The sequence below is a fragment of the Colossoma macropomum genome, unplaced genomic scaffold (assembly GCF_904425465.1).
Source record: "Colossoma macropomum unplaced genomic scaffold, Colossoma_macropomum, whole genome shotgun sequence".
NCBI classification, from domain to species: Eukaryota; Metazoa; Chordata; class Actinopteri; order Characiformes; family Serrasalmidae; genus Colossoma; species Colossoma macropomum.
Window position 1 is genome coordinate 10,569,913 of NW_023494808.1, and position 23,311 is coordinate 10,593,223.

Genomic DNA, 23,311 nt, shown 5'->3' on the forward strand with positions numbered 1-23,311 from the left:
ATAGCCTTCCTTGCCCTTTCGCATCGAGAGTCATGGGTGCTCAACACATTGATTCCAGTTCGTAGTTAGTCCCTTCTTGGACCACTGTTGATAGGTACTCACCACTGCTGACTGGGAGCACCGCACAAGCCTTGCCATTTTGCAGATGCTCCAATTCCATAAAGATGTGGCCTTTGTCAAAGTTGCTCAGGCCTTCATGCCTGCCATTTCTCCTGCTTCCAACATGTCAAATACTACAACTGACTGTTTGGTTACCAACTAATATAGTCTAGATCTTGACGTGTGTTACAAGATAATCAACATTATTAATTTCTTCTGTGACCTTCTGAGTGATCGTAATATTTTGGCTTATTGGTGTATAGTCCTGTCTACATGCATACCAGTGTAGTCTGACTTTCAGTGTGAAACACCCCCTTTATGACAACCACCATTTCCCACCATTTAAAAATACCTGCATTCATAGGCATCAACTGTAGGGGGGATTAAGTTATTGGTAACCCAAAACTAAAGAAGGGGGCAATGCCCCTTCAATCCTAGTGCAAAGCTTGAGAAATGCCACAGTACTGAAACTGCACAGACCAGTCTGATGACAAATGCTGAAGTGTACCTGTTGGAAAACAGTAGAGATTTTAAGCATGCACAGGTGCTGTGTCAACCAGAAAAAATGCTGTTTTCCATGTGCATATATTTTACTTGCTGGTTCTTTCCCCCTGTACATGGTTCCCTGATTTCCTGCCAATTGGGCTAGTTTGAAAATGCAGATGTGGGTGGGACAGTAAAAGGATTCATGAATGAGTGGATGATTTGTTAAATGTAAAGAGATGACAAAGATGAGGGTGTCTATTCCTCTGCACAAAGTGCAAATCTTTTCGCCTTTGTCACTTGTGTTTTTTTGGTGTCATAAAGATGTCATGCACATGGTACTGCCACAAAATGTTGCCAAAACTCTGTGAGTCATCCAAATCTTGTATTGGCTGACCAGTATCAGTATCGTGTAAAGCTAGGTTATGGGTCTCTTGAGTGGCACTGTCTAACTGTCTAAGCGATGGTCCTCCCTGTCCTCCCATCAATGAGTGCAATACTAACTAGCATGGGCTTCTCTTAGCTGGCATAACAGAATTTGACATGTGTTAAGCTCCAATGATGTTGTGTTAGCAGCAGTTTAAAAAGATGTGGAGGTGGTTCATGTGTTTTGAAGGAAGCACATGCTAGCCCAGCTTGATAGCTTCATGTGATATGGGGAGAGCTAGCTAGTGGGTTGAAATTGGCCACAACTGATTTGTGAAAAAAAATAAGTAGTAGCAACCATCTTGAAGCCTGAATTTTGTGTATTTTTGTCCATATTTATAGATGACAGTATGGCAGAACCACATATGAAAGTCTAATTGAGTTTGAGGCATTAATGAGGTCATTTAAGCCTACAGTTTGCACAATGCTAATCGTGGCTGTTAGTTTACATTGCTTGTTAGCTACATTAGCCTCGTAGCTCCAGTCCAAAAGTAAAGAAGCAAACTTCAGACACAAAACATGTCTTGGCTAATTGACTACATTTGGGCTAAAGGGGGACAATTATGTAAATTTGTTTACACTGCTATGTTCTTGCGTTGCTGTGCTCACGCACTGCTATGTATTGCTGTATTTTGTTTGTAGAGTGAGATGCTGCTGCAGCACCAGTCTAACCCATGCATCAGAGATCACGCAGGAAAGACCCCTCTAGACCTGGCCTGTGAATTTGGACGAGTCTCGGTCAGTTACTCTGGACACTTTACCAGCGACACTTGCTATTGAGGTCAGGTTACCTGAGAAAAGCTCAAAGCTTTTTGTGTGTTTGTGTGTTATAGGTGGTGCAGTTGCTTCTGAACAGTAATATGTGCGCTGCCATGCTGGAGCCCAAGCCCTCTGATCCCAATGGAATCAGCCCTCTCCACCTGGCTGCCAAGAACGGACACATTGACATCATCAAGTAAGAGCGGATTGTAAAAAAAACTGATGTTTATGATGTCACAGCTGTGACAGCAGATAACTGCTCTGTACTGTTCCTTTAGCACTGCTGGTATGGCGACTTAAGGTGAAAAATTTCTTAATAACATTTTCAAATGTCTGACGATGTTGACAAGGGAAGGACAAAATTATTGGTAATACTTTATAATAATAATCTTATTCACGAGTGATGGGAAGAGGGATCGTGAGATCGGCTGCTGGCTGGAACAGGTGGCAGCAGTAATGTGGTCGCTACCCGACTGTCGTGGTGAAGAGGGAGCTGAGCCATAAGGCAAAGCTCTCTGTTTACTGGTCTGTCTACATCCCAATCCTCACCTATGAGCTTTGGGTAATGACTGAAAGAATGAGATTGCGAATACAAGTGTCGGAAATGAGCTTTCTTCACAGGGTGGCAGGCTACACTCTACTCGATAGGGTGAGGAGCTCGGTCATCCAGGAGGAGGTCAGAGTAGAGCTGATACTCCTCCGCATTGAGAACCAGTTGAGGTGGTTTGGGCTTCTGACCAGGATGCCCCCTGAACGCCTTCTGGTGAGGGTTTACCAGGCATGGCCTACTGGGATGAGCCCCTGGGGTTGGCTTAGGACCCACTGGAGGGATTATATCTCTCAGTTGGCCTGGGAGCAGTTTGGGGTTCCCTGGAATGAGCTGGAGGAAGTTCTTTCTCTGCTCTCCCAACTGCTACTGAGACCCTATCTGGATTAAGAGATTAAAGATGATGATGATGGTGATGATGATGATGATCATAATATTGACAAAATAGGATAAACTGGTGCTACTTTAAAATGTTGAAAAAACACAGCAGTGGAAAATATTTTAGGAAGAATAATGCTACAATGCACAAGTTTAGTGACATTTTTAGTAAACAAAACAAAAGCAGTACAGACCAAAATCATATGATGGAAAACTAAATTTTCCTAATTTAAAAAAAAGACTTTTTAACATTTCATAAAAAATACATTTTAAAACAATATTTTTTCTGCAAATGTTAATGCACAGATATGCTATATTTGATTAACTGAAAGAATAGAAAAAAAGTAAAATGGTTATTGTGGGTTACATAAAAGTTTGTGAAGTCTCATGAGTAAACTAACTTATTAGGCCTTAATTGACTTGTTAGGACTGGTTAGGCAAGTCAAGAATTATCATTAGGAATGATGATAATTTCATTGTTTAATAATTTTTCCTGACTCTTCAAACTTATGGTAACAATCAACAGCTATGGGCTCCTCTAACCAGCTAGGTGATGATCTGAAATGAAGCTAATTGATGCTTACAAAGCAGGTGCTATAAAAGGAAATCAAAGGGTGTCCAGTTTGCAAGTTCCACTGTCCAAAATGTCACTTAGAAATAGTAGTTAAGGGGAGCTGTGGGAGTCAAGGCAAGATCTGCAAGACCAAGAAAACTCTCAGACAGAACTGCTTGTATGCTGGCCAAAAAGGCAAAGCAAAACCCCCATATGACAGCAAAGAAGGGTTTAGCTGATACAGGAGTGGTGGTGTTGCAGTGTTGCTTGCACAAACATGATCTGCATGAAAGAGTCATCAGAAGGAAACCTTGCCTGTGACCTCATCACAAAAGTCAACGTGTAAAATAATCAAAACATCTCGATAAGACTGAGGTATTTTGTAATCCAGTGCCATGGACTGATGAAGTAAAAATGGAACTCTTAGGCCACAATCACCAAAGGCATGTTGGGAGAAAAAAAAACGGAGCAGCATTTGATGAAAAGAACACCTTGCCAACTGTTATGCGTAGGAATCGATCTATTATGCTTTGGGGCTGCATAGCAGCCAGTGGCACAGGAACCATTGCATGGGTAGAAGAGTGGATTCCACTAAATATTGGCAAATTCTGGAATTAATGCGACACAGTTGAGAACCTGATGCTACGAAAAGGCTGGCTTTTACAGCGGCACAGTGATCCTAAACAAACCTCTAGACCTCAAAACCCACCACAAACTACTTGATTCTACAAAATGATTTCCTGATGAAAACATACTAAACATAATATTTTTATGTGACAAAACAAAACTCATAGCAGTTTTCTGCAGGAAATGACATTAAGCATTTGTCTGGCTATAAGTCAGTTTGCAGGGATCATGTTAAAAAAATGAATGCATTTTCATTTCAGTGCTTGCATAATGCACAAACCGGTGGAAACTTAGCTAATGACACCACAAGGGACAGTTGAAGGGAAACTGAAAATGCTGTATAGTGACAAAGTGGAAAAATGTTTGGGGACCACAATTTAAGGTCAAGGGTTAGGAGTTTATGTCTAGCCAATTTATTAGCTACCTTGTATCTCCACCTTGCTCAGAGACTGTATCTATTGATGCAGATTTTGTGTTAGCCATTGTCTAGCCCTTCATCAGTGGTCAGTAACTGACCAACTAAACTTGGTAATTAACTGATGAGCTGAATCAGGTGGGAAATCACCAATTTGTGCTAAATTCCAGCCTTCCTGGATCGGAGTTTGAGACTACATGCTGGGCTACAGCATGTTATTGTATACCTACATAGTGGAGCTCCTAAAGTGGCCAGTGAGCGGAAATACAAGGTTGGTGTTTCTAGTAAAGTGGCCAGTGAATGGAAGTCCAAGGTAGATGTTTCTAATAAAGTGGCCAGTGAGTGAAAATACAAGGAAGGTGTTTCTAATAAAGTGTCCAGAGAGTGGAAGTACAAGTAGGTGATTCTAATAAAGTGGCAAATTAGTGGAAGTCCAAAGTAGGTGTTTCTAATAAAACGGCCAGTGAGCAAAAGTACAAGGTAGATGTTTCTAATAAAGTGGCCAGTGAGTGAAAATACAAGGAAGGTGTTTCTAATAAAGTGGCCAGTGAGTGAAAATACAAGTAGGGTGTTTCTAATAAAGTGGCCAATTAGTGGAAGTCCAAAGTAGGTGTTTCTAAACAAAACGGCCAGTGAGCAAAAGTACAAGGTAGGTGTTTCTAATAAAGTGGCCAGTGAGTGGAAGTACAAGATAGATGTTTCTAATAAAGTGGGTGACTAGTGAGAAGAAAACTGCTGTGACATCTTTTTGACTGACTTTATCAAGTAATAATCTCTGATACATTACAACTTGTGCTATCATTGGGGCGGATCTTTGAGCTAATTAAATTAGTACTTAATTCCTATATGCCCTCTCGTAAAAAACAGATTAGCTCATAGCAGGGCTGCACAAGATATCATTTGTTCGTCTTTATCACAGTATGGGCTTTGCAGAAGGCTGTGATATCAGTGCTTCTGTAGGCACTGTAGGAGTCAAGGTATTCATCTAACCCAGCAAAAGTTGTTTTGTTCAATGATACAGGCCAATCTTTAATAATGCCACATTACTGATAATTGATTGATAATTGATAAAGCTTTCATTTTTGAGAGATAGGATAAAATCAAGCTCCACTCCTGCTTCAAATCTGAAAAAATCCACAGGTGTTTCTGTCCATCCTTCCACTGTGAGAAGACAACTCAGCACTATGGGTCTGAAAGGATGTGTAGCCTGTGGCATGCACCCATCCCCTGGGCCCCAATGATGGCTGCGAAAGCCCCCTGGAAGGTGGGATCCGAACCGTGAGCCCAGATAAAACCCTGCAAAGACTGTGGGGAGAGGACAAAATCCACAAGGGAGTGGGGGACAGCATCCCATGCCCCGTTTCCTGGGCACCGCCTCCAGTCCCGCGGTGAGGCCACTTTAATTTGCCTCACGTTCGATCCTGGTGGCCGAGTCGGAGAGCGGGGGCGGTGTCAGAGGCAGAGCAACAAGCTCTCGTTCTCTCTCGGCTCAGGAGCATCTTTTAAAAGAGCAGAGAGGGAAAGGGAGCTTGTTGCTGTCTTCGCAGGGTTTCATCTGGGCTTAAAGTTTGGCCCTCGCCTTCCTGCCAGCTCTCGTGGCCGTCATCAGGGCCCAGGGGATGGGTGCATGTCACAAAGCCATTAGTAAAGGGACTGAACAACAAGGACTATTTACAAATTATGCTAAGAAGAAAAATTTACTGGCTATCCAAGTTCAGACCTCAACTTCTCTGAATGTGTCTGGATTTACTTGGAATCATGAGAAGCAGAAAACGCACCTAACTTGTAACACTGAAATTTGATGGAGTGCAAACACATCCCTGCAGATTTCTCTGGACAACTGAACGTTGGTACACAAAACCTTGGGGCAAGTGGGATGTTGTAGTCCAACAGAGCTGAGGAGCAGAGTAGATGGGAAATGTAGTTTTCTGCAAAGCGAAGGCAGCGTGTGCACCCTGAAAGGTGCCGTGGGGATTTTTCATCAGTATCTCTGACGCACTCTCACTCTCTCACACACTCAGTGTCCTCATTTCTTCGTTTTGATGGACGCTGCTGTCACTGCATGATGACGCATATCGTTAATTAGTTTTACGTGTCTTGACTGGCAGCCCAGTGTGTCTGTGTGTATGTGTGTGTACTTGTATTGCAACAGATTTGAGAGCCAAATTTCTTCATTCATACATTTATGCAAGGACCTTTTCTGCTAGTCCTCACATTTTTTCTGTACGGGCATGTTTTTTTATAGAAATATTACACACTGTTTATGTGTGTGTGTGTGTATGTGTGAGAAAGAAAACGGACATTCTTTCTCACATGCCCTGCCCTGATAGGCCTTGACCTCTATTCTCAGATGTAGCTTTTCAAATCTGGATTCAATTTCTGAACTGCTGTGCATAAAGGAATATTGTGGTGTCTTCAGTCATTGACAAGCAATTTACCCAGTGGCAAACCATGACTGTCAGAGCCAAGGCCTTCAGCTCAGCCTCAGCTAGTGTATTTATGGGATTCTGGTAGTTCCTTAGCACTAAGATAGTGGCAATTCACATGAGCAGCTAATAACAAGATTTAACTAAAGTTCTGTTGTACTTCCCTTCTCAAGACTCGACTCACATTTGAATCCCAGAGACTAAAGACTAGACTTGGACCTGCACTAGACTCGAGACTGAACTCATACCTCAGATACTCTAGACTTGAATCAGTCTCTTACCCCAGAGACTCAAAAGTTCCAGTTCTCACCACAGAGACACGAGACTCAACTTGGACTTGCACCTCGGACCTTAGAGACACCTCAGACTCAGACTTGTACCTCAGAAACTCAAGAATTGACTTGAACTCACACATCAGACACTCCACAGCCAAATAGACCAGAAGACAAACCCCAGATACTCGAGAAACGACTCCAACTTGGATTTTCACCCCAGAGACTTAAGAATCGTCTCAGACTTGAAGCCCAGAGACTTATGCCTCGACTTGCTTTCCCATCTCAGAGACTTGAGAACTGTCTGTTACTTGCACATCTGAGATACACCTTAGATTCATACTTCAGTGATTCGAGACTTGACTTTGATTCACACTCCAAAGATTTGAGACTCGACTCGGACTTGCAACCTAGAGAATCAAGGATTGACTCTCACCTCAGAAACTTGAGAATCAGATCAGATGTGCACCTCAGAGATTCGGCTTGGACTGACAACCCAGCGACTCGAGACTCAATCCGCACCTCTGAGATTCGAGACATGACTTGCAGTCGCACCCCAGGCTTGAGGCTTGAGACTTGACACATGCTTTTGACTCTGGCTCACACCCTAGAAACTCAAGACTTGACTCAGAATTGTACCCCAGAGATGCAAGACTTGACTTGGACTTGCTCCCTAGAGACCTGAGACTTGATTGGACTTGCATGAAATGACTTGTGAACATCTACTGCAGAAATGGGGGGGTAGGGAATGGGGGGTATGGGGGGAGAAGAAACACTAGATAAGTAGGTGTCTACTAACCTTTGGACGTTCACTATATGTGCATGTTACAGGTTGCTGATCCAGGCTGGTATAGATATAAATAGGCAGACCAAGTCTGGCACAGCACTGCATGAAGCCGCCCTTTGTGGGAAGACTGATGCTGTGCGGCTACTTCTGGATGTGAGTATCCATGACGACCTCTTAACATTTTGTATCACAATTTTGTGGCAGATGTTATAAATGTACATTATGTATTAATATGGAAACTGTGTGTGTGTTTGAGTGTTTGTATGTGTGTTTTATGTATTTATGGACCTGTATGTATGTAAATTGTGTGCATGTGTGTGTGTGTGCGTGCACGTATGCATGTGTGTGTCTTTCTCTTTTGTTCTACAGAGTGGTATCAGTGCCAGTGTGAGGAACACGTACTGTCAGACAGCACTGGACATTGTTAACCAGTTCACCACCACACAAGCCAGCCGAGAGATTAAACAGATGCTGAGAGGTATGGAAAACGAGAGAGAGAACCAAATAATCTCCTCTAAAGGAAATAAATTGTATGAATTCAGGAGAGAATGATGGACAGAAATATATAGCTGTTTCTAGGGAATTTTACAGATTTTCAAAATTTCAGCATAAATCTATTGAGACCAGGATTCCTGCATATGAAGACTTAAAATTGATTTATAAAATTTAAGGTCATAAAATGTCTGAAAATGTCTTTTTTTCACAAATTATGTGAAATGCAGTACGTGAAATGCTAATGAAAACAGAAAGCAATGATCAGTAACATCCATTTGACCTGTATTCAATTGAAAGCGGTACAAAAATATGATATTTGATTTAATTGTTTATTGTAAATATATATACTCCAAATTTGACGTGTGCAACAACATGTCACATCACCTTTAGTTGTTAGAAGCCTGTCTTCAGCTGGGCAACTGTATAGGGTTTTGGGGTTGTATTTTGCTCTAAATATTGTGCCACACATTTTCAATAGAAGACAATCAGGTCAGTCTAGTACCTGCACTCTTTGATTACACCGCCATGCTATTATAACCTGTGCAGAATGTTACTTTGTGTTGTTATGTTAAAGTAGGCATCGACGTCCATGAAAAAAAATGCTGTCTAAAATGTTTATATAACTTTGAGTGTCAAAGGTGCTTTCAAAAATGTGCAGGTTACCTACTAATACTGTTAGTAGACAGATCCTGGCTTTTAAACTTTATGCTGGTAACAATCTAGATTGTCTTTTTCTTCTTTGGCCCAGAGAACAGGACATCCATTATTTCCATAAACAACCTGAAAAGTTGACTCTTCACACCACTATACGTGTTTCCACTGTGCATCAGTACGTTTCAAATAGGCTGAGGCCCTGAGAAGTCAGCAGTGTTTGTGGACATTGTTGACATACGACTTCCACTGTGCAAAGTACAGTCTTAACTCGCATTTGTGCATGCAGCAACAGACAATGTTTATTGAGAATGGTATTCCCAAGCTGATGTGGTCATGGTCATTCAGTTATGGTTTTTGGCCATTCTTTTTATGAGGGCTGTCTTATTCTAAAGTGGTTCCTATCTCTGATATACACGTACGTAATGCATACAATTTGGTTACTTTTTCTAGAAAGCATTTTTCATCAAAACAAACTAAATGACATGCTGAAATTTTTAAATTCCAAAATTGCCATCATTCTCATAACATACTCTCTTATTTATAGGTTTGGGATGATAAAAAAACAATTTGATTGCAGATAAATGTATAAATTATTCTAATGTGCCTGTCTTGTGAAACTTCACAGTTCAAATAATTAGTAGGGACCTGAAAAAGGAAACGTTCAGTGATGTTTAGAGGAATCTTTCAAGCATTCACAGTGGCTCCTATTTCAAAATTCAGAAGAGGATTACAGTACAAGCAACTGTTAGTATAGTATATGCAGTATATTATTTATCATTAAATCACTGATTGTTCCTGAATGTCTAAACACATTCTTTGGTTGCAATACATTTTTACTTTGTAATTTATCAGTATAACTTATTTAATAATGTAAATTTACTATATTTAAGTGGTACTGCTTTATAATAAGAGTCCCGTTATATAAGATTTATAAATGGTTTAAAATGAGGGTCACACTTTATTTTGATGGTCCACTATAGATGGTCTGTTGATATTTAAAATATTAAATTTTCTGGTGATTATCAACAACATTATGGATATTATGGAGTAGGTGTAAGTTTTGTGTTGACGTTTAGGGCAAGGATTAGATTTAATAGAATCTTTCATATTGAACTTAAAGTTCAGTTGGATTTAATACATATTCAGTTAAATGTTAATTAACAACTGAGCATCTATAATGTATCTACAGAGGATCATCACAATAAAGTGTTACATGGTTATTAATTAGGAAAGACCTTAAAACTCATTAATAAACATTTATAACGCTTAAATAAAAAGTGCAATGGTAACCTGTTGTTTGCCAAATTGTGGGCCCACATTGATCTACATAAATATAAATTATAAATTGTATTATCATATTAATCAGATATAAAAGCTCACTGCTGCCATTTTTATTAATGTGTTATAAGTATATTAATGGCTTAAGATGTTGATGAACTAATTATTAACCATTAATAAATTATTAAGTCATATATAAACAATTTATGAGGGCAGTCTTATTCTTAAGTGGTACCATTTCCACTATATTATATAGCTATTATTATACAGAATAAGAAAATGCATTAATTTGACAAATGATTTCAAACTTTTGAATGATAATATATGAAGAATTACCATTATGACTGTACTGTAATAGTTTGTTTCTGTACATGCAGATGCCTCTGCTGCCATGCAAGTGAGGGCGCTGAAAGATTACTGCAACAACTATGACCTGACTAGCCTCAACATCAAAGCCGGTGACATCATCACGGTAAATACCCACAGCGCAATGGAACATTTGCCCAGTAGGGGAGAAAAATCGCTACTGAGCAAAAATACATCTGCGTTCTTACTGTTAGGCCTGCAAATCTCTGACCCCACAACCGTTTGAGTCAGTTATTTTAGTCCATTAATGCAGAATTACTCCTTATATATAATAATTACACATTTACAAAGTAGGGAAACATGCACAATAAAAACAATGCAAGCTTTTTTATTTGAAAATAGTCTGAGGATATATTTATTTTGGTCAAACAATTGAATGCATTCCCAAATTAAAATGTTTACAATTTATTTAAAATTCCCACTTCTTCCAGATAAAATCTCGTTCTGAACGAGATCTTGCATAATTGTCCAGAGAAAGCCTTCTGCATTTCAGCCTGGCTTTTGAACCTAACAACCCAGAGCTACAGCTCCATCTGCTGGAACGGATCATATTTAAAGGAGATCTCCAGTGCTTTTCCACACATTGGTGGCCCTATGTTCAGGATGTCACCAATGGCAATTAGAAGCCTCTGAAATTGACCCTTGGTCAACTATTTTCTCCAAATTTAATACACTGTTTATCACAAAAAAGTTCTACAAAGATGCACTTAGAAGTGAATGTTAAAAAAAATGAAAGTGAAAAGTCATTATACACACACACTATGTGGCACACCTGACTATCACACTTATATGAGCTTATTGGACATCCCATTCTAAAAATATGGACATTACTCAGGAGTCCCCCACCCTTTACAACTGTTACAGGCACCACTTTTCTGGGATCAATCATCCCAAATCATCCCAAAGGTGTTCAGTGGGGTTAAGGCCAGGGCTCTGTGCAGGCCACTGGGGTTCCTCCACACCAAACACACAAACCAGGTCATTATGTGGCTCACTTTGTGTACAGGGGCTCAGTCATGCTGGAACAGGAAAGGCTCTTTCTTAAACTGTTGCCACAAACTTGAAAGCATATTGTGGCATACTGCCCCTGGACATGCTGTCATAGGAGCACAGGAGGCATGGCCATGCAAAGTAGCCATGCAGAGAGGCTCTTGAGAGGCGCCATGGTCCGGTAAAGGCTGGACGATATTTGTTGTTTAAATTGTGTTGTTTGAAGTAACCTGCCTGCTATCCTGGCCATTGAGTAGCACATGCTGCCTGTTCAATAAAAGAACATTTGTCTGCATACACAATGTTTACCTCTGGTTCTTTATCACCTAGATGATACAATATAAGTGTCATAAATGCCTTTGTATGCTGTAGTATTAACATCACCCTTCACTTGAACTAAGAGGCCCAAACTCACTGAGCTCTGACTATAACCTATTTTACTTCTAGTGTCATGGCTCTGTGCTTGATTTTGTGCACCTCTTAGCAATGGGTGTGGCTGAAACACTTGAACTCAATAATTATGAGGGGTGACCACATACTTTTGGCCATATAGTATATACATTTATGGTACAATTCAGTTTCTTTGATTTTTTTCCATCCTAATAACTTTTACCACATTAAACGTGTTAAAATATAGTGACAAATAAGTATAAATACAGTGCAGTGATGACATGTTGAAACTATTAAGCTCCTAGGCAGTAGATGTTAATTCACCACAATGATATGCAATGACATTTTGCACTTTTACATTAGGTTATTTTTTATTACACTGTAGTAATTTGGGCTTGAGTTCACAATATGAATATGAGATGATAGATCAAAATTTCAGCTTTTATTTGCTGATATTTACATCTAGATAAGTCGAACAACTTAGAACAGGGCACCCAAGTAATAGGTGAGCAAATGTATAAGATCAGATAGTCTTAAATTAATATATGGCTGAATATCCCTTGCTTACAATAACTGCAATAACAGCCATCTGGTGATAGACTTGGCTAGTCTAAAACCTTCCCCTGCTGAAGTCCTTTGTTGTGTTGGCAGTGTGTTTTGGATGCATTTCTCTGAAAATTGGCAAACAGAATGTTTCTGTAAGTATCTGAATTCATTCTGCTGCTACCATCATGAGTTACATCATCAATAAAGATTAGTGAGTCCCTTCTGAAAGCACTCATTCAATCCCAAGCCACGACACTACCTCCACCATGCCTGGCCAGTGAGCTTGTATGTTTTGGATCAAGAGCAGATCCTTTCTTTCTCTACACTTTGGCCTTTGTATCACTTCGGTAGAGGTTAATTTTGGGCTCATCAGTCCATAAATCTTCCAGAATTGGCTCATCTCTGTATTCCTTTGCGAATTGCAATCTGGGTGTCTGATTCTTATTTCTGTTGAGTGGTTTACATCATGTGGTATCTATGTTTCAGCTTTCAATGTCTTTTTTCGATTGGTGGATTGTGATACATTCACCCCTGTCCTGTGGAGGTGGTTAGTGATGTCACTAACTGTTGCCTTTGGGTTTCTCTTCACAGCTCTCACGATGTTTCTGTCATCAACTGCTGTTGTTCGGTGTCTGGTTGTTAGTACACCAGTGGTTTCTTTCTTTTTCCCTCTTTTCTCAGCTTTAAAATGGCTTGCTTTCCTCCATAGACAACTCTCTGCTCTTAATGTTTTTTTTTTTCCTTTCAGCAAGAAATGCATTCATCACAGGTGCTATTAGAGCTATTAATTGTTAAAAAAAAAATAATAATTTTTGCTCCCTTGAAAAATGAGTGGGTTTAAACAAAGAGTCCCATGTTCTAAGTTGTTTAACAGATCTAGAAATATGTAAATAAGTGAAAGATGAAATTCTGATCTGTTGTCTCGTCATCTTTTAATGGCAAACCTGTACATCTTCAGTGTATAGCAAATTTTTTCATAATCAACATCACCAATGATTAACTGACAACTAATAGTTGCTCTACTCTAAAGCACTGCATGTTGTCTGTTAGGCTTTCAAAGCTGCACTATATTTGACTGATCCTGGTTCGGTTTATGCTTCAGGTCCTGGAGCAGCACTCTGACGGCCGATGGAAGGGCTGCATCCACGACAACCGCACAGGAAACGACCGCGTAGGCTACTTCCCGTCCAACATGGTGGAGGTCATCAAGAGGGCAGGTGTGCCATTGCGTTATCACATGACCTCTCAGGTCATGTGACATACGCTATTGTCCTAGTTCTGCACTAGCTCATCTACATGGTACATGTAATACACCAACGCTTTGTGTGCGTGGTTAAGTGAGAGAGAGAGAGAGAGAGAGAGAGAGAGAGGGGTCTGGTGTCCTGGACATAGATTAAATCAATGCGGAAGCATTTTTAAACCTAATCCCTACCTGCCACCACTGCATTGTATAATAACACAGACCATAATTCACACGCATGTCCCTGTACTTAAAAACCTCTTGATAATCACTTGTTGTATTTCTATAGTTTTACTTTAGGTAGTTGTTGAATTCTCTGATTAAATATTTGAAGTATAATTGTTTACATGATACAGTATTAAAACTACAACATTCCAGGGTGAGACAGGCATAAGAGGATGTATTTCCAAAGCTGTTTATAGGTTTTATTCATCTTTCAAACACTGGAGCAAAACTGTAAAAAAGTATTTCCAGTTACTTTTGTTTCCCTAAGGTTTTCTGGTGACCATGGTGATCAGGTGGAGCCTATGAAAACTCCACCCACACCACTGTGATGGTAATGAATTACCACAGATCCTTCCCTCTGCAAAACTAGTAACATCTCTCAAAGAATTAATTATACCAATGTACAGCTTTAGTTTTACAGCTGTTTCCAAAAAAAGTTGGGATAGTAAGTGAAATGCAAATAAAAACAGAAAGCAGCACAACATGAGATGTCTAATTTTTTATTAGTTTCGTTGTATTTTGTAAATATTCTGAAATTGAGGCCTGCAACACATTCCAAAAAAATTGGACCAGGGCAATTTAGGACTAGGAACATTGGTAATGTTCAGAAATCATTTTGAAAGAGGTGATGTAATCATGCTTGCGTACAAAATGAGCATCCAGAAAATACCAAGTAGTTTACAAGCAAGGATGGGCTCACCATTTTGCAAAAAAACTGCATAAACAACTAGTCTAACTGTTAAAGAAAAACATTCCTCAGCAAACATTTGCCGGGATTTAAGGCTTTTCACCCTCTACCCATCATTATGTCCACAAATGCAAGCTATGACTGTACTAGGCAGTGGAAGTCAAATGTCAGCAATGTCCAGAAATGCTTCCGACTTCTCTGGGCCCGAACCCATTTGAAATGGACTGATACACAGTGAAAATGTGTTTTGTGGTCTGACGAGTCAACCTTTCAGATTGTTTATGGATATAATGAACATTATGTTGCCTGGAACAAAGAAGAAAAGGATCATCCAGATTTTTCCCAGTGTAAAGTTCTAAATCCAGGATCTGTCATGGTATGAGGGGGCGGTATTAGTGGGTAATTTGCAAATCTGTGAAAGCACCATTAACGCTGAAAGATATACACATTTCGAAGCAACATATGCTGCCTTTTAGACACCGTCTTTTTCAGGGATATTCATGCTTATTTTAGCATTCAACATTCTGCAGGTTACAGCACAGCCCTGCTGTTGTAACGTGCAGAATGCCAAGCCACATTCTGCACATGTTGCAACAGCATGGCTGTGTAATCAGAGAATGTGGGTGCTCAAATGACCTGCCTGTGTCCTATTGAAAATGTGTGGTGCATTATGACGTGCAAAATATACAACGAAACCCCTGTGCAGTTGCACAGCTGAGAACTTATATAACACAAGAATGGCAAAATTCGATCAGTTGGTTTCTTCAGTCCCCAAGCGTTTATTAAGTGCTGTTTAAAGGAAAGGCAAAGCAACATAGTGGTAAACATACTCCTGTCTCAACTTTTTGGAATCAGCATGTATCAGCAAAATAATGGTCAGAAGGTAAAGCAACAAATATTATGATTCTGTGCTGTTTTGAATTAAATACAGATCTAACAGAATTTACTAATCACTGCTTTCTGTTTCTATTGCCATTTCACATGCTGTTTTGGAATAGGGTTTGTAGAAAAATACATATTTCACATTAAAGTTTACGAAATTAAGCAACTGCCCATTGGCTTCTATTGTAAAAGAGTTTCTGTTCTTTTTTATGTCCAGGGAAATGCATCAAAATTATTCTGGTAATCAAATGTAAACTGAAGATATGGTAGACGGAGGATAGGTTAAAAAGCACTCCAAGCTTATTCTGCTGATGGAAATGATAGTGGTTTGAGAATCTGTGTCTGGGAAGCTGCGAGAGAGCTTTTTTTGTTGTGTGTGTTTGTGTGCGTGCGCACGGGTGTTCGCTCACTGGCTCCAAGTGTCCGACACGTTCACCGCGAGTCCAGTGATTTTAATTAGAGCAGTCAGCAGGATGGGAGGAGAGCGAGATGGAGAGACAAGAGCAAAAAAGAGGGCAGATATGATGGGAAGTAGTGGCTCATCTATCTGCCAGTGGCTTGTCCGTCTCTATCCCACTGTGTCATCATTTCCATGCTCCGATTTTTTTTCCCACTTGCTTTTTTGTGTCATTTACATCTACAAATGCACACAACACATACACACATACACACATGAAGGCACACATGAACTGCAAACACACTGGCAGACATGTACACACACACTAATTCATATATGCCTATATATATATATATATATATATATATATATATATATAGTAGGGCTGTCAAAGTTTATTCACATTTTGTGTAGTTAATCAATTAATCACATTTGTCTTATTTGCTCAAACGTTTGATCCTTTCCATTTTAAAAGCACTGTTATAGCTATATGAGTGAACTTAATAAGCTTATTCAGAATATATTTGTTACCTTCAATAATGCAATAACTTCACATGAGCCTGAAGATAAAAGTCACATGATTTCCACAGGGTGAACACAGTTTTATGTACAACCCCATTTCCAAAAAAGTTGGGATGCTGTGCAGAATGTAAATAAAAACGCATGCAATAATGCAATGATGTGCAAATCATTTAAACCCTATATTTCATTGCAAATAGTACAAAGACAACATATCAAATGTTGAAACTTTATTGTTTTTTGAAAAATATATGCCCAATTTGATGCCAGCAACACGTTCCAAAAAAGTTGGGATGGGGAAACAAAAGGCTGGGAATGTTGTGTAATCCAAAAAAAAAAAACACCTGATGGTTAATTGGCAGCAGGTCAGTATAAAAGAGCATCCCAGAGAGGCTGAGTCTTTCAGAAGTAAAGATGTGAAAGACTGCGCGAGTAATCAGTGCAACAATTCAAGAATAACGCTTTGCGTTATGCAAGGGACAAGCCCAAAAACCAGTATTTGCTGGCCGTGATCTTTGGGCCCTCTGATGGCACTGCATTAAAAACAGACATGATTCTGTAGTGGAAATCACTGCATGGGCTCAGAAACACTTCTGAAAACCACTGTTCATCTCAAAACAGTTCATCACTGCATCCGCAAATGCAAGTTAAAACTCTAAAACACAAAGAAAAAACTGTACATAAACAGGATCCAGAAATGCCGCCACCTTCTCTGGGCCTGAGCTCATTTAACATGGTGAAGAGGAAAAGTGTGCTGTGGTCTGACTGAATCAACATTTGAAGTTCTTTTTGGAAATCATGGACGCTGCGTCCTCCAGGCTAAAGACCACTCAGCTTGTTATCAGTTTGCAGTTCAAAAGACAGCATTCATGATGGTATAGGGGTGCATTAGTGCACATGGCATGGGTGATGTGCACATCTGTGAACGCGCCATTAATGCTGAACGATAATATACATGTTTTGGCAGCATATGCTGCCATCCAGACAACGTCTTTTTCAGGGAAGACCTTGATTATTTCAGCAAAACAATGCCGAACCACATTTCTGCCCATATTACAACAGCATTGCTCCATATTAAAAGAGTCAGGGTGCTAAACTGACCTGCCTGCAGTCCAGACCTGTCACCACTGAAAACATTTGGTGCGTTATGAAATGAAAAGTATGACAAAGGAGACCCCGAACTGTTGAGCAGCTGAAATCCTATGTTAAGCAAGAATGGGAAAAACATTTCACTTTCAAAACTACAGCAGTCGGCCACCTCATCCATAGGTCTCCCATGTGCACTGTCCAGTGCTGAAAGTCCTGAAGGTGTCACTTCAAATCCATTTAAAAGCTGAATTTCAATGACAGGGCTATAGTCATGGATTCCTTCGTAGAAACAGCTGTAGCTGGGTTTCAGTCTGCACTACTATGGATGGTACAAAGGGTCAAACTAGAAAAATGCATTAATGGCTTTAAAAAATGTGTCATTGATCAACACATTATTAATATGTTAACTTTGACTGCCCTAGTATATACACTTCCATGCATTTCCCCATGCATGACTGTATGAGGCACGCAATGTTAAATGTTTTCAGAATTGATTTGCATACATAGTGCATTGTAAGTGTTTTACGTTGGAATGCTGTGCATGGCAATGTTTTTTTGGCCATTTTACTGTTACATGTACATAAAGTTAAATGTACATAATTTGATTTTCTCCTTGCATGCTTTTTTTTTCGATTTCTAAGCTATTTTTGATTTGATAAGTTGATGGGACCTGTAAAGTTAAGTGCATAGAGTTAGCTATTTTTGCTTGAACATGTTTTATTTTGTGTTTCCTTTCCTGTTGTTTTGTTGTTGTTCTTGTTGTTGCTGTTTGTGTTTTTTTGGTGTTGTTGTTTTTTGTTGTTTTGTTGTACCCAGGACCCTCTACTCAACAGTATCTTAAGATACAGATCCGTCCGCCGGCAATTGGCTCAGTTGCCATGGTGAACGGTGACTCCTCCCACATTCTCTCTCTGCCCCTGACTCCCCCGCCCCCTCCTACCCTGATCTCTTCCCATCAGCCCCTCTTCACCTCATTCGGGTATAACACACCCACCTGCAGCTCATTTGCGTATGAACCGCCCTCCTCCCGCTCAGAGGAGCCGAAAAAAGAGACAGGTACAAACACTCACGTGCACAAAACACCTGCACTGTCACTGACACATACACTTAAAAAATTAAGCATCATAACTTCATCTTTGCCCCATCTTTATCTTTTCTCATAACTATGTATTCCATAAAGTGTATAATTTACTTTTTCTTTTAAGTAAGCTACCTTCAGTTTTTTAATTACCTTCACTGGCCACTCTAAAAGCAATACCTTGTAGTTCCACTCACTGGCCATTTTTTGAGCTCCACCTACCTTATAGACCCAAGGTAGGTGTACAGTTACAGACTATAATTTGTCAGCCATCCTCTTTTCCAATCATCTGTGCTTAGTTTCTGACCAGAGGACAACTGTTGGCCACATATTAGGGACTTAATACAACAGCTGTAGCCTGCTTTTCTACTGGAGCAGAAATATTGGTTTGCTGTAGTTGCGAAAACGTGATGTTTAATTGAACTGATTTTAATTTTGGGGTGTCTTGAATTTGAATTTTATTTATACTGGAATAATCTATGTTAAGGGGAACCCTGCACTGCCACTACAGGGATGCAGATGTCACCCTCCCTGTCATAATCAGGGCAATCTGGCTAAGCTCTACTTAAGCTGCTATCTTGAGTCATGCGCTGGTGTCTCTTGCTAAGCCGGTAACTAGTTATTTTCTTTCAAGGTTGGTTTTGGTTTGTCCTCTGGTCTCTTGACCTTACTGAGTTGTTCTCTTAAGCACCCAGCAGAAGTGTTAATTATAATTTTAACTGTCGTGAGTTATTTCTTTTGCTTAAAGCCCCGTTTTTGAGTTTTTGCCTTTTTTTTTTAAAGCCCAGTTTTTGCTTTTGAGTTTGTAGCAGCTCCTCTCATGACCCTCGCCAAGAAAAGCCAGAGCAAGTTCAGCTTAAACACCTTCTTACTGCGACTCCAGTCCTTTGCCCACCAGATCCCAGTGTCATCTTCTTTGCAGAGGTCGATGCTTCTGACCCCATCTGTGTGCCGTTTAATCTCACCATCTCACCCCAGTGGAGCATAGATATAACACTGGAAATTGAGAGCTGCTGCTGGTCAAGCATGTACAGTCGGAAGCTTCCGCACCCCAGTCATCTTCCCATCTTCCCAGGCAAATATATTGTTGTCCCAGTGTGCTGGGATCTAGAAACTACCATCAGGGAAGCCCTCCAACAGGAACCTGATCCAGGAGTGGGGCTGCCAAGGAAACTAAATGTCCCCTTTGAGGCCAGAGCCTTGCACAGGGGGCATGTCTCCTGGTTGACCATGTATCCTGGTGCCACCAGAACCCTGGAATTCCTTCAAAAGCACTTCTGGTAGCCCTGTTATTGACAGGCATATATGCTTGAATGTTGCAGCATGCTCAGTATGCGCCCAGAAAAAAGAGCCTAGGATGCAACTGGCAGGTTTACTCTACTCTCTTCCTGTCCCCTCTCATAGGTGGTCACACCTCTCCCTCAACTTTGTAATAGGCCTGCCAGACTTGCAGTGCAAAATGGTGCGCCTGGCAGTGGTTGACCATGTTTCTAAAGCCTGCAGGTTTATACTCCTGCTGGGACTCCTGACAGCCAAGCAAACTGCAGAGCTGCTCCTGCAGCATGTGGTCAGGATTCATTGGATTCCTCAGAATTTGTACAAAATCCAAAGAAAGTGTGTGAAAACCCCCCAGAGTCTGGCACAAATTACAGGAAACAAAAATGATTACTAACAAAGCTCCATCCTTTATTATATTTATTTTGGCTTTATATATATTATATATTTATTTTGACTACTTTGGTCTTCATCTGGCAGAAAAAGCCAGGATTTTGTCTATGATCAGAGCCTTAGTTCACCAGCTCTTTCTGGAAGGCATTGTGCCAAGGCCTCAGTGAGTCTCTCTTCAGGGTTTCACCTGCAGTCCAAAAGCCAGACAAATACAGTAAACCAAGACCTAGAGCTGACACTCTTCTAACCCCTACCATGTGGGCAGACTGCGTTCTTGTCTCTTCTAACCCCACTTTGTGGGCAGAACACATGTTATGGGCAAAATACATTCACAGTGCCAGGGCCCTGGCAGCTGCAGTTCTGGTTTGCCATTGCAGGTGCACTTGGAAAAGGGCCCAGGCCACCCTGCTGGTGGCTACCTTTGCTCAAGGAATAAAAACTGCTGCCAGCATCAGGGACCCTCCTTCCACCCTGGGCAACATCTGGCTGCCTGCCAAAGATCTCCCTCTGCACCTTAAGTTGAGAAAGCTAGCTACCCGATACATGAGCCTTTCAAGATCTTAAGTGGGTCAACCCTGTCCATGAGAGTGGATCTGACCTTTCATATCTCACACCTCAAGCTTCTCCTCTGTAGCTCAGTCTCACCAGACACTGTTCTTTCTCCAGCTCCTTGACGCCCAGTTATTGTAATGTCATTGCTTAGTCACGTTGGTTGTAGTGGCATCTCTACAACAGTCAGTGCTTGTTTTTATTATTTGAGTGTTGTCCATTCTCAGTACAGAAATGATGTTGACATGGTGGTGGCATGATGGTGTGTGTGGTGTTGTATCAGAAACAGTAGTGTTGCTGGAGTTCTCACAGACGTCAGTGTCACTACTAGGTTAAGAGTGGTCCATTACCCAAAATATCCAGCCAAGAGCGACTCTGTGATCAGAAACTGACCACTGATGAAGGGCTTGAGGATGGCACAAATTTGCGTCAACATATGGGCTACCATCTCTCACTGTACACCAGCAAGAGATGAGTTTCTAATGAAGTGGACAGTGAGTACATATTTCATCTTTTGGCCAGTGGGGTAAAGCTTAATCTTCATTCTCCACCACTTACAGCTACTACATTATTTAGTTTATGGTATAAAATGACTACATTTGTCCTGCATAAACTGCCAAAGGTAGAAATGTGTAAAGTAAGAAGAAACTGGGAAGATTTGTCTAGGTCAGTTCTGTCACTTTGGTCCGTCAGAATAAACAGACAATGACCATTTGTATACTTTAAGTTTTGTCAACAAAAGCAAAGTATAGCAACCTTCAGACACAATCAAATACTACTAGGATACATTTTCTGAAACAGCTAGTCTCATAGGGCCAGACATAAAATTGAAACAAGAAAGTCTGGGGACAGCCAGACTCCAATGTTGCATTAAGGCAGAGCTCAAGGAAGGTGACACTAGTGCACTCGTCAGCCATGTCTGATGTTCAGTAAGCCTGTCGTTAGCCCATGGATGGAATGTAGGTTATCATGGCTGAAGTGTCCTCCCAGAAAACTACAATTAAGCATGTAGATGTGTGTCAGGGGTAAAAATAAAAATTATTTGTTTTAAAAATAAGCATTACCTTTATTACCTGCAAAGGCAGTGTCTTTATACCAGACTATCCTTTAGCTTTAGAAGATATTATATTGTGATATACGTTGACGGTGGGTTACCAGTAGCCATATGTGGCCTCATTTTCATTTGAACTTTGGACAACTGTCGTCCAAACATTAAAAGACAATGGACCAGTGGAATTTGGGGGTGGGTTTTAAAGAGGGGGGTACCCTTTTTTAGTGGTGGATTTTGCCACAGTCCTGCAACCAAAGTTTAACAAGTCTTCCCTAGAAAGTATTCTTGTGACAAGATCATCCCTGGTCTACGAAATACCAGGAAATACAGTCATATGCAAAAGTTTGGGTACCCTTGGTCAAGTGCCTTTTTGTTGATTTTTTAAGTGAAAATAAGTTCTAAAAATAAGCCTCTACAAGAAACAAATTACTGATTATTTGCTGATTTTGACATATTGGGTAACAAAGTAAAATGTTAAATGGGGCCTGTGCAAGTTATGGTGCGTTTATGCATTTTATATTTTATATTTTCTTTCTGTGTTAACTTATTTTCATTTGTTCAAACTTTTGCATATGACTGCATCTTAACACCAATATTGACCTTTTCACATGGATAGTTGTGATAATATCAAGAGGTGACAGACTTTGTAAAAGAGGTTTGAAGATGTTTGAACTGAAAATGGTAAGCTGTTTGTCCTTTGAGGTTGACTGTTGAGGCCTTATAACCAATACTCATATCATTACAGGTTTGTAAATGAAAAAGTAGAATAAAACAAGCCATTATTATTTTACCTGGTACAACATAGGAGTTATTAAGAACATATGTCTGAAAGAGGATGATAAAGAGCTAAATACACTCACAGCTTCCCCAAAAGACCTGCTGTCAATCATAGAATAAAAGATCATTGTGAAATATAATAGCTAAGTGGTATTACCTTCATTGGTGTTGTATCATTAGAAATGAGTGCTTTTGTGAGCACTTATTACACTTATTGTTGGAGCTGTCAGGATGGACAGATAGGGTTTCTTTGTTTAAAAGCCAGACGTTTTTGTACATTGTTTACATCAGCTCTGTTTTGTTTAATGCACTTTATTGTCAAAGACAGTAGTTTTAAAATACTCTATTATGAGCAAAACCCAAGGGTTTGGTTTGAACTGCATATATTAAATCCAATATTTTAATTAAATTGTGAACAAATAAAGGTAATGTGAATTTAACGTGAAACTAAATAAAAATAGTTCTTCATTCATTCCTGCATATTGTCACTGTCCAAAAAATGGAGATACTTTTTTTTTGGACAGTGACAATATGCAAGAATGAGTGAAAAACTATTTTTCGAAAAAGTATCTCCATTTTTTCCAACTTTTATTTTTCTACATTCAAGCACAGCAGCTGTCCTTTACATTGTGTGAAAATTTAATGATGAGTGGACCA

At 40.1% G+C, this 23,311-nt stretch overlaps 1 protein-coding gene across 1 annotated transcript in view; it reads left to right on the forward strand.

Annotated features, from left to right (window-relative positions):
* si:dkeyp-9d4.3 (caskin-1) overlaps positions 1 to 23,311 on the forward strand; it is an 86,224-nt gene that overhangs the window by 42,061 nt on the left and 20,852 nt on the right. The window contains exons 5-10 of the mRNA XM_036557500.1: positions 1,651 to 1,746; positions 1,842 to 1,963; positions 7,817 to 7,925; positions 8,142 to 8,250; positions 10,577 to 10,671; positions 13,594 to 13,708. Of these exons, the coding sequence (XP_036413393.1) occupies positions 1,651 to 1,746; positions 1,842 to 1,963; positions 7,817 to 7,925; positions 8,142 to 8,250; positions 10,577 to 10,671; positions 13,594 to 13,708 (646 nt within the window). The remainder of the gene's footprint in view (positions 1 to 1,650; positions 1,747 to 1,841; positions 1,964 to 7,816; positions 7,926 to 8,141; positions 8,251 to 10,576; positions 10,672 to 13,593; positions 13,709 to 23,311) is intronic.